Source organism: Bos mutus, chromosome 22 (genome assembly GCF_027580195.1).
Source record: "Bos mutus isolate GX-2022 chromosome 22, NWIPB_WYAK_1.1, whole genome shotgun sequence".
NCBI classification, from domain to species: Eukaryota; Metazoa; Chordata; class Mammalia; order Artiodactyla; family Bovidae; genus Bos; species Bos mutus.
In genome coordinates this window covers 44643932-44656603 of record NC_091638.1, presented here as the reverse complement: position 1 = coordinate 44656603, position 12672 = coordinate 44643932, and the positions used below count along the sequence as shown (strand labels likewise).

The following is a 12672-nucleotide window of genomic DNA, read 5'->3' as shown; positions in this document are numbered from 1 at the left end:
TTAAGACTAGCATATTTTAAAAGTCAGAATCCAACTTTTAAATCTTTACTTTCAGAATCAGAAATAGTGTGTGAAAAATGACTGTAAATGAACACAAGTGAGGAACACCTAGCCATGCCCGTCTGATGTCACTAGTTCTGCCTTAACCATTCTATCCGTTTCCCCAGCCCCTCTCTTCCCTGTTTCTCAGTTGGTCCACTATAACTAGCATGGCTTTCCCACCATTTTAATTTTTGATAAGGCCCGATTTCCGCCCGCAAATATTTCTTCACGTCTACAAATTAGCCACTTATCCGCTAAAATGGTGCCAAATGTTAACTATCTTGCCCATTACGTGTTCAGTGCTAGGAAATAGGAATGATGCTTAACAGTCGGTCGAAAGTGACTTCAAACATGGATCAGTGAACTACATAACTTTAGATAAAATTATTTAACTTCTAAGATGGTTTTCTTTACCTGTAAAATAAGGATAATAATATCTACCAATCAAGAACTAAGTCTATACACATAAAGCAGCTAGCAAACAGTAAGCACTTAACTCTCAAGATGGAAGTCAACAGTACATGATAGTATGGATCAGTAAACACCATCAGGCTCAGAACAGCAGAAATCCAGGAGAAGGGAAAAGAGATGAAAAGTATCAAGGAACACAGCCAGAAAGCTAAGGAGGGATTGCAATTTCAAAGACACAAGGCTTGAAAGAAATGAAAGATGCTTTGTGGGAAAAGAAAGAAGTACCAGGCTGACCATTATGTGCCTGCTGGGGAGAGTGGGAAACAGGGCTACTCAGACTGGACATGGCCAGGCTATAACAAAGCCTTGAAAGCTGAGTTGGTTCGCAAATTAGTAAAACAATACTGAGAAGAACATGATACAGAAATTAGCGTTAGAAGCAAGGAAGGCCATCTAGTACAGAGTCAAGGATGAAACGCTGGAAAGAGAAAACAGATCAAGTGAAGAAAAAACCCTGAAAGTTACTGAAAAGAAGAGCACTGTCAAATAGAACTTTCTGCAGTGATGAAATGTCCTCTACTTGTGCTGTTCAGAGCAGCAGTGTGGCTGGTGAAATGTAGCTGGTATATAATACAGGAAATGAAATTCTATTTCATTTTAATCAATTTAAATTTAAATCATTTAATCTTAAACTGAATAGTGCCGGAACAGAGGAGTGAAAAGTAACTGAGGTTGCAGAGACTGATTAGAGAACAATATAATAAGGGCACTAACCAGTCAGTTCTGAGACATGCTGAATTAGAAAACACATGAGTAAAGCTGCTTAGTAAGAAACAGGAGGACAGTCAGATCTACTGTAATTAACAAAAACAGCAGCAGTACAAAATATACTGAATGCAAAGGGACATATTTCATGCCTATAGACTAGCAGTGTTAAAAATCTAGATGAAAAGATCCTTTAAACTACTAGCAATACTGAAACACTTAAGAAGAATTTGTCTCTTTCTGTCACCTAAAAACAAGAAAACTAGAAAAAATAAAAACCCAAACAAATTAGTGGACTCCTAGGGTAGGAAAAAGAGTGTACATCTAAGAAATTTTAAAGCTCAGAAGGCTCTTTTCATTAATCAACATTCTAAAAGAACTCAATATTCAATTTTGTACCTTTCCAATTATAAAAGTAAAGAAATATTAAAGGGAAGCAGCTCCAGTTAGGAAGGTGATAGCTGAACATACTTTATTTTCTTATTTTAGCCTCAAGTGACACAATTCAGAAATCTGACATACGAAGACAAGAGCTGGCAAATATTTTCTGTAAAGGATCAGAGAGTACGTATTTTAGCCTTTGTGGACCACACAATCTGTCTCAATTGTGCCATTATGGTGTAAAAACAGCTAAATACACATAAACAAATAGGTAAGGCTGTATTCCTATAAAATATCCTTTAGAAAAACAGGGGACTGGCTGGATTGGCTCTCAACCTATAATTTGCAAACTCTTGTTATGAGGAGAAAAGATAGAACTACTTAACTATGTTTTTGGTTGTTACTTTTACACTATATAAAGGCAATTCTGGTATTTTACCTTCATACAGATGGCAATTTTCAGATAAATTACTGGTTTTGGCAAGCTTTCTCGTATTTTCAGGTAGATCCTCAAGCTTCCTCTTCAAGACAGTTTTGCTTCTCATATCTTCTGTGTCTGAGTCCCCACCCACGTTTTTTTTCTTACACTGAATTAAATTAATCAATTCTTTGACTCTGTCCTTATCATAATCCAAAGAATGAGATGACTTCTGCTTTCCAGATAAAATAGTTTCACCCCTTGAGTTATTTCGTTTTCCAAATTTCATTTTTGTACCATTCATTTCTTCTTCTTGGCCCTCATAATCTGAAAGTGGACTAAACTGTTGAAGTTTTCTATTTTCTTCAAATAGCTCTTTTAATTTATAAATAGGTAACTGATACATTTCAGGTCGAAAAATATAGGTGTGCAAACAATTATCAATATGGGATTTATTTTTTGGAGCTGAATATAAGAATTTTTTATCATCTAATCGTGAATCATATGGAAACATGATAAACTCTCGTTTACCTGAACCAAAACCTCTCTTAAAAAATTCACTTACATACTTCTCAACAACAGAATGAAAATTTATAGTATTTATATTTTTGAATTCCTTTCGACACTGAATCAAAGCAAATTGTAAAAATTGAGTTATTTTTAACACATCTGACATGCTCTCATGTTTTTCCTGAGGTACTGCACTGGTTGAACCTTTTTGTGCTGTAAACAAACAAAAAAAGCAAACCATGTTAGTAATCAAGAAACTAGACAAGTACAGGTCTACATTTTGTCAAAGCAGTGTAATGACACTCATACATTAAAGGTGGACCAAACCAATATATACCCTAATGAAAAGTGAAAGTCACTCAGTCATGTCTGACTCTTTGCAACCCCATGGACTATATAGTCCTTGGAATTCTCTAGGCCAGAATACTGAGTGGGCAGCCTTTCCCTTCTCCAGGGAATCAAACCCAGGTCTCCCACATTGCGGGTGGGTTCTTTTAGGAGCCTAACCACAAGGGAAGCCCAAGAACACTGGAGTAGGTAGCCTATCTCTTCTCCAGGGGATCTTTCCGACGCAGGAATCGAATCGGGGTCTCCTGCATGGCAGGTGGATTATTTACCAACTGAGCTATCAGGAATATGTATCCTAATACATGTATGTTATATAAGAATACACAAATAGCATGCCTCTAAGCCCAGGAGCATAAAATGGGCCAATAAGAAACTAAAACATGAAAATTACGGAATATTATTTTTAAAGGGAAGAACACCTGCCCACTGAAGATCCTTGTCATGTCCCTAGGCATCAACTAGTGGCAAGCAAAATATAAGGAGAAACAGGGAAAAAGGGCAAAATCTGAGGCTCCTAGAAAGACTATGATGTCATTCCTTCCTGTTTTAATGTTAACAGACTTAACTTTACATGAACTCTATCCCCATAAGCAGATAGGCAGGCGCTGCACTGCTACAATAGAGAATCTCTCTTTTTTTGTTTGCCATGCCCCAGGTCTTGAAGGATCTTGGGTCCCCTATTAGAGACTGAATCCGGGTTCTCGGGAGAGAAAGAGTCCTGACAAGTCAACTGCCAGGAAATTCCCATGAATCTCACTTTTGGATTAAAGTTCATTCTTAGAAATGGTGACTAGAAAAATTTCCCTAAAATAGTGTGAAGATTCTTATTAATTTTGAATGGTTCAATACGTAAGCTAGTGCATGACGCACTTAACGTTACTAAAATTTGAATGCAAAAATGAACTAAGCTTAAAAAAAAAACTTAAAATAGAAACCCTGAAAACCTAAGCTATATTACTGTAACAATTTCAATCAATGTTTAGTGAAAACACCGATAAAAACCAAAATAATTTTTCATAGAAAAAGAAAAAAAAAAGCCATATAATTTGTTTTATATGGTTAATACCTCTTAATATCTCCATTATTTCCCAAAACATGGTATAAGAAAGTCAAAATGCTTACCAAGTTACCTGAAAATTTGCACTAAAATGCAGTTATCTATATGTAACTAGATTTAGATAGCCAATGAACTTACAAGGAACTATTCCTCTAGGTTCTTGAAATAGAAACAAAGCATGTAAAACTCGAGGCTTAGCAGTTTGATGTTCTAAAAAAAAAACAAGAGAAATTCATTAGCAATATGTGTTAACTTTGAAAAAGTTAAAGGAAAACCAGAAAAAATTAAAGAGACCACCTACCATATGGAGGAACCATTTGATAAGGAGAGAGAAGAAAAAGGTATCCTCGGTCTCCCAAAGGTTTAACAAGAACCTGCATTTTTAGAAGGAAGAAGTTGAATTTGCTTTATTATTCACCAGAAGGCAGAAACATAGCAAGCAGTTCCTACTAACTGTAAGGAAAGTAAAAAGTTTTTATCTTTTTAAGGAAAAGTACTGCTACTGATTTAGATAAAAACCCTACCAATTCTCTGTGAACCAGATTCCAACTAATTAAGAATTCCTTAAGTTTTCACAGTTTTAATGAGAAAATATTACTTAAAGAATTCTAAGTAACTGTTAAATCAACTTGCTCATTTTTCCTTGAAACTAAAAGAATCAAACAAAAACTAAAACTTCAAATATTTTCCTCAGCAATTCAGAAGCCATGTTAAAAATTGCCAAGGTGGTGTGCTACATGTCAGAGATACAAAACAAGCAGGACCAAATGCTGCCTTTCAAGAGCTCAGGCTAACTTCAAATGCGAAGTGTTGCTATAATCTCTTTCTTCACGTATGTAATGAACATCTTTCACATGTAAAGTAATCCTGCCTTACCAGAGATAACGTGAGAAACAAGCAGCACAAGATCCTTGATCAAAAGGAGTTTATAACTGGGTGGTGAAAGTAACACAAGAAATATCAATAATTAGATAGACAGGAAAGGTCTCCAAAAGTTTTACAAAGCACAGAAAGGGAAAACATATTTAGAGTATATGGCAGGTGGAGTTCAAAGGATGGGTACATTGCCAACAGCCTAAGATTGTGGGAAAGACATTTCAATAGAGGCAACATCATGAGCAAAGGCAGAGTTACAACATGATGGATGGACAGTGTGCAGGCATCAGAGTACTTACGACTGGCCAAGGGTGAGCAGAGACTAGAAGAAACATTAAGACAAATCTAGAAAGAAAGATCAAGGGCTAGATTTTAAGAAGACAAAAACGCCAAGTTAGCCAGAAATGCCCTGTAGAGTATACCCTTTTGAGCTGAAGTGTTTCCCTAAAGAATACCGAAAACTTGATAGCACTGGAGGAAAGAAAACAACATAATGCGAATAACTCAGTTCACAGACTGCTGCGATAGTTCACAGTGTTTTTTGGATTAAAGAAAGGGTATACTCAGTCAAGGAAGAACTGAGTATGGCAGCAGAATGCAAAGGGACTCTGGATTCGAGAAGAAAACTTGTGCTACGTAAATTTCCATGACACAACTCCAGTAAACAAAGTCTGTGTAAGAACCATAATTTAAAGGGCTGAAGTGACTATGCTACCATTTACATTTAATAAAAGCACTGCTTGAAAACCCAGAAGTACAGGGGACAACGCATCTGCAAAATCTGTTTCTGATTTAAAACCTTAAAATGTTTTCTGTATCCCTTTTAACATTTTGCCCAAACTCTTGGTTTGTCAGAACAGAAAACTGGGAGACGTGAATAACAGCTTCATGTTTTGTGGTTGCTGAGAAAAAAACACAATTAGATTTATTTAACTTCTGACCCACCGCAAATCCAAGGTTTTTTCTTTTTTTTTTAACCCCCGATGGCTTAGTGGCCTAAAGACTCTAGTTCCCTAAAGGGAGTCAACGTCCCCAGAGACCCATGAACCACAAGGACTCTACACTCAGAAACAACTCAGGCAGACAGAAGCCCCAGCAATAACATCTGTAGCATCAACCAAAAGAAACACTTTTCAACCCTGCAGAAAAGGAAGCCCCTGTGAATTCTGTACTGATGCCTCTATTTATTACACCTTACTGCTTCCTCCGCACTCAGAAAACATTATTAACCCAGTCGGTGAATTTATATTACCAGATTCTACTACTGACATTTTGGCTTTCCAGACAATGTTACAGGAATAAAAACAAAGAGTATTAAAAATATAAAATATTAAGCTCAGAATCTTAAACTGTCAAGCTTCTGAAAAAATAACATACCCTAAGTGAGATTCAGCAAAGACAACAGACTTTTCCAATCATCAGATAAAATATATAAAATAACATGTATGAAATGTTTAAAGAAATACTGTAGCAGAACTGAAAACACGTTCACACACAAACTGGCATACACATGTTCACAGCAGCAATAGTCTTAATAGCTAAAGAGTGGAAACAACTGGTGACTGGACAAACGGCATGTGGCCTATCCAGAGGGAAATAAAGGAGATGAAGCAGTGATACATACCATGATAAGGATGAATCCTAAAAGTACTATGCTAAGTGAAAGAAGGCACTAAAGGCCACATATTACTTGATCACATTTATATAAAATGTCCACAATACAAAAAACCATAAAGACAGAAGTAGACTACTAGTTGCCAGAGACTGGTTGCGGGGGAGAGGGTGGGAGAGGGAAGAATATGGAGTGAATGCTTAGTGAATAGGAAGTTTCTTCTGGGGGTGATGAAAATATTCTGGAAAAAGATAGTGGCAATGGTTGCATAACACTGCAAATTCATTAAAAATCACTTAACTATATATTTTAAAATGGCTAAAACAGTGAGTCAATTAAGAAACATAACCAAGGGAACATCAGAATATAATCTCTACCTCCTAGAAGAGTCTTTGGCACATAATAAATCTTTCTGAAAGAATTAACAAAAATCTGTTTAAAAAAGAAAAAATAAAAAGGTAGATCTCAAAAAGAATCTAAGATAGCTTACAGAAATTAAAAATAAATTCTGTGAAATTAGAAACTCAATGAATTTATTAAACAGCAAATAAAACACAGCTAAAGATAGAATTTACAATCTAGAATGTACCTATGATGAAATTACTAGAAATGCAGTACAAATAAGGCAAAAAACACAAGACAGACTGACAGGGAGAACAGAATGATGTTTCAGAGTCCTAAGAAGTCAATCAAAAGAGAAAGAAGGAGAAGTATAGTCTGTGAGATAATGACTAAAACATTCTTAGTTATTAGAAATAAAGATATAAATCTATAAATATGAAAAAATATACACCAAGCTGGATAAATAAGAAATCTACACCTAGATATATTTAATGTAACTGTAAAACATCAAAGACAAAGAATTAACAAAAAAAAAAAAGACAAAGAATTTAAAAAGCAACCAGAAAAAAACAATGACCTACAAACAAACCATCATTAGACTATACAACTAGATCTCTCAACAAAAACAGAAGCAAGAAGACATTGTAGCATATACAGTCAAAGTGCTGAGAGAAAATAGCTGTCAACCAGAATTGTGTCCCTAGGATTTAACAATTAAATAATACACATTTTTCTCAAATCCAGAGGGGGCATGTACAAAAACTGAACACAGAGTTTTATAAAGTCAAATCTCAAAAAAATTTCAAATAATTACCTATCTTGATTTCAATGCAATTCAAAGAAAAAATGTATTCAGATACATTTGAAATTTTAAAAATATACCTCTACATCATGTGACAAACGAAGTCATAATGGAAACTTTAAAAACACTTAGAATTGAATAGTAACAAAAATACTACATATTAAAACATGTGGAAAGTAACTAAAAAAGTACCTGGAACTCAAAGTTCATTGACCATTTTTTCTTATGTAAGAAGTCAGAAATAATTAAATACCACCACCAGTCCCAAGTAGACTAAAACTAACAGCTGAAATTAATAAACCAGGAAAACAAAGGTACAAAGGAGGATCAAAACCAAAATTTGGTTCTTCAGATGAATAAAGGCAACAGACCTTTGGTGAAAAGTACTAGTAAGAGACAGCATAATAAAATACTATTTGTAAAAATGCTCACAGTAGCTATTAAAAAGACTATAAAAATAATCCTCACTGGGTACATTTTCTAAAAATAGAAAACAGACATTTCCTAAAAATAAATAAAACCATAATATACCCAAGTTGACCCAAGAAGAAAGAGAAAATCTGAATTTTCTATTAAAAAAAAATTGAATCATAAACCCATAAACATTTTACACACAGTTTTACAGTTAAGTGCCACCCAACATCCAAAGAACAGACTCTTCTCATTATATACACATCCATTTTTTGCAAAATGAGGAAACACTACCTACAATTCCAGGAAGCTACATAACCTTGCTACAAAAAGTAGATCAGTAGAATATAAGAAAGAAAAATTGTGGACACCTCTCACCCATCATCACAGGTACAAAACTCCTAAACAAAACATTCACACAATAAGCCAAGTATTTTTAAAGAGCAGGGGATGGTATTCTAAACCAGAAGCACAGGAACAGTTTAACACAGAAAATAGATAAATGCATCTTATTAAGTTTATATAATACTATGTGTGACAATAAATTTTATGTGTCAACTTCACTGGGCCACAAGGTGTCCAGATATTTGGTCAATCTTCATTTTGGGTGTTTCTGAGGATGTTTTGGGATGGGTTAACTGTACACAGATAGGTACACATATAGAATAAAGCAGGCTGCCCTCTCCAATGTGAGTCTCATCAGTTGCAGGTCTGATTAGAACAAAAATGCTTACCCTTCCTGGAATAAGAGGAAATTCTTCTTGCTTGCCTGCCTTTGAGGCGGGACACTGGTTTTTCTCCTACATTTGAAATATCAGTTCTTCCTGGCCTCAAGCTTGCCAGTCCCTAGATTGAAACGGTCAGATCTCCTGGTTCTGAAACACTTGGATTCAGACTGTAAACTATGACATCAGCTCTCCTGGGTCTCCAACTTACCAACTACAAACCTTGAGACTTTTCAGCCACCATAACTGTGAAAGCCAATGCTTTATAATAAATCTCTATCTGTATACAGTTGATACCTGAACAATGTGGGGGTTAGGGGAACCAACCCCCACGCAGTTGAAAAATATGCATGTGACTTTATAGTTGGCCCTCCAAGTCCATGGTTTTGCATCTGCAGATCTAAGCAACCATGGATGATGCAGTACCGTAGTACACATTTAATGAAAAAATTTGCACACAAGTAGACTTGCATACGGAGAAGGCAATGGCACCCCACTTCAGTACTCTTGCCTGGAAAATCCCATGGACGGAGGAGCCTGGTGGGCTGCAGTCCATGGGGTCGCTAAGAGTCAGACACAACTGAGTGACTTCACTTTCACTTTTCACTTTTATGCATTAGAGAAGGAAATGGCAACCCACTCCAGTGTTCTTGCCTGGAGAATCCCAGGAATGGGGGAGCCTGGTGGGCTGCCATCTATGGAGTCGCAGAGAGTGGGACACAACTGAATCAACTTAGCAGCAGTAGCAGCAGACTTGCATAGTTTAAACCAAAGCTGTTAAGAGTATCAACTGTATATCCTATCAGTTCTGTTCCTCTGGTGTCACTCTAATACACCATGTAACCATCTCAATAAATAAATACAGAAAAATTCAATAAAATTCAAAACCCACTGAAGGTTAAAAAATAAAGAAGGAAAAACATTAATAAAGGTAACTATGAAAAACCTACTGCAAAGTCCCAACCTAATGGTTAATGTTAGAAGTGTTCTTCTGAAGATCAAGATAAGAATGCCTACAGTAATCACTTCTATTCAACATCATACTAGAGATCCTAGATTAGAGAGGGGGAAAAAAAATGGTGCTCCTGGAAAATGAAACATATAGAGCAATCCCAAAGAATGAACAAAAATGAACAAATTATTCAAATTTCATATACTGATCTGACATAAATATGATTTTGGTACATAAATATCAATTACATTTCTAAATACACAATAAAATGTACTGAAATGGAATATACTGTTTACAACAGCATCAAAAAAAGCAAAATGTCTGGTGATAAAACAAAAAATGAGCAAGACTTGTATTCAGAAAATTATAAAATTGTTAAAAGAATACCCTTCTGAGAGAAGACAAGACCATATCACATGGATATGGTCTTTGTTCATGGATAAGACCATATCACAAAGATGTCAATCCTCTTGAATTTGACCTACCAATTTAATACAATTTCAATTTTTAAATTCCAATGGGGATTTTTTTCTTGTGTAGGAAAGGTGAGGAACTAACAAGCTTATTCTAAGATTTTTTGAAAAAAGTAAACCAATTCTTAAATTTTGGGGGGAAGAAAAAAAAAATCCCAATCTCAAATAGCGAAACACTCCAAAAACAATGAAAACAGTGGGCAATTTGCCCTACCTGATATCAAGAGATAGTGGAGAGAGGATGCACTATTCAGTAAATTTTTAGGTTCAGGAACAACTTGTTAGATTCATATTGGGCAAAAAAATGAGATTGGATTTCTTTTGTGTCTTGTATCACACAAAAGTTAAAAAAAAATACATATACATATATTTTTTAAAAAGTTATGTGTCAGATGCATATCAGAATTATCTTGCAATTTTTTGAAAAATACAAATGCCCAGGTATTGCTTTTTTCCCTCCAGATATTTTTCTAATGAGCAGTTATGTTTAAAAACACCTGGACTATAATCTTTTACTTTTTACCTAGTTTCACTTTTTCTACTTCATATTCAGTGTTCCCATTTCATTTAGTTTGTGTTTTCCAATTTCCCCCTTTTTGATGTTCTTTCTCAAGCCTTTATCAAGTGTAGTAGAAAAACTTTTGTATACAAGTATATAAATAATATGTATTATATACATATATATATATTCAAGAAAATTTAAGAATTTTTGCCTAACAAAAATTTATGACATTTTGATTCCACTTGTTTGACTTAGTATGAATAGAATGCTGCTGCTGCTGCTGCTAAGTCACTTCAGTCGTGTCCGACTCTGTGCGACCCCATAGATGGCAGCCCACCAGGCTCCCCCGGCCCTGGGATTCTCCAGCAAGAACACTGGAGTGGGTCGCCATTTCCTTCTCTAATGCATGAAAGTGAAAAGTGAAAGTGAAGTCGCTCAGTTGTGTCTGACTCTTAGCGACCCCATAGATTTCAGCCCACCAGGCTCCTCCGTCCATGGGATTTTCCAGGCAAGAGTACTGGAGTGGGGTGCCATTGCCTTCTCCGATGAATAGAATGCTAGATTTCTAATTAAAAAAAAAAAAAACAAAAACAGATACGAAACAAGCAACAAAGGTTTAATGTATAGCATGGGGAACTGTAGTCAGTATCTTATAAAAACCTATAATGGAAAATAATTTCAAAAATAATATATGTGTATATGTATAACTGAACCACCTTGCTGTGCTTCTGGAACACCGTAAGTCAACTATACTTCAATAAAATACATATATATTAAAAAAAAAAGCTAAGTACCAAAGGAAAAATCATAACATTCAAAAAAATGTAGGATAATAGTATCTATAAGATCTAGGAGCAAGGAAAAGATTTCTTAAACAAGTCACTAACAGTACTTAACATTTAGACAGACAAATTCAATCACATTACAGTTATGAACATCTATTCTCCAAAAAACACTGAATAAAGTAGAAAGGCAAGTATAAATTATGAAAAAAAAATTACAGCACACAGCTGAGTATCAGTTCCCAAAATAAATCTGAAACTCCTCAAATTAATAAAAAAAACACAAGCCACTCTATATTGGAATATAATCTGCAAAAAATACTGAATCACTATGCTATATAACTGAAACTTGCACAATACTGTAAAGAACCATACTAAAAACCACAGGACACTGAAAAGGAAAAACTGGCAATGGAACATTAAAAGACTTTTAAAGTCTGACTATATCAAGCAATTATGATGATGTAAGTTAATGGGAATTTGTTGGTACTGAGGGTATAAACTGGTACAACCACTTAAAATGCATTATTTTGTACAGCCAGTCATATGTTATGATTCAGTAATTCTACTTCTAAATAATAAATCGAATATACTACATGTATACCTGAGAGAAAATTACCCTGTACACATACACCAAGATACTCAAAATATTCATATCAGAGACAATATTCAAATTTAGGAACATTCCTCTCATATTTTTTCTTATACTAAAGTCAACTTTAAGAATTTGACTTCACTGCGTTGTATACCTGGAACTAACACAACATTATAAATCAAGTATACTTCAATAGCTTTTTTTGAAAGAGTTAATTTCACTGACCATCAACTGAAAGAGAATTTAGTATTTTATTTATCTTATAAATATCCCTGTGGGAAAATACAACTTTGCTGAATTCTGTGTCCCTGCAAAAAGCCCTAGCCTTCTGACATGCAGAAATGTACATAGAGAATGTTTGTTTTCATTTGCCCCAGAAATATTACACTCTTCACACATTTTAAGAATTACATCTATAGACAATTACCTAGTTAACTACTCTGATCCAAAAGGATACATTTCTGCTATCTCCCTAAAAGTGCTAAGTGAGCACACAAAAGTTTACAGTAGATTAGGTTCCTAGATTAAGTCCCAAGGTGCCTGGAAGACTGAAGAGCTAGCTATCTCCCTAGGTATTTAGGTCCAAGAGGGCTAACTGGCTCCAGAAGAGTTTTTATTCACCAAAGGTTGGAGTTAACATTCATTACATTTCAAGGATATCTTCTTAG

General features: G+C 35.0%; 1 protein-coding gene across 4 annotated transcripts in view; it reads right to left on the bottom strand.

Moving 5' to 3' along the window:
• TASOR (transcription activation suppressor) overlaps positions 1-12672 on the bottom strand; it is a 49798-nt gene that overhangs the window by 16657 nt on the left and 20469 nt on the right. For all 4 annotated transcript variants that reach the window (XM_070359457.1, XM_070359458.1, XM_070359459.1 and 1 more), the window contains exons 12-14: positions 4234-4306; positions 4071-4142; positions 2039-2740 (exon numbers count right to left, since the gene is read on the bottom strand). In XM_070359457.1, coding sequence (XP_070215558.1) covers positions 2039-2740; positions 4071-4142; positions 4234-4306 — 847 coding nt within the window. The remainder of the gene's footprint in view (positions 1-2038; positions 2741-4070; positions 4143-4233; positions 4307-12672) is intronic.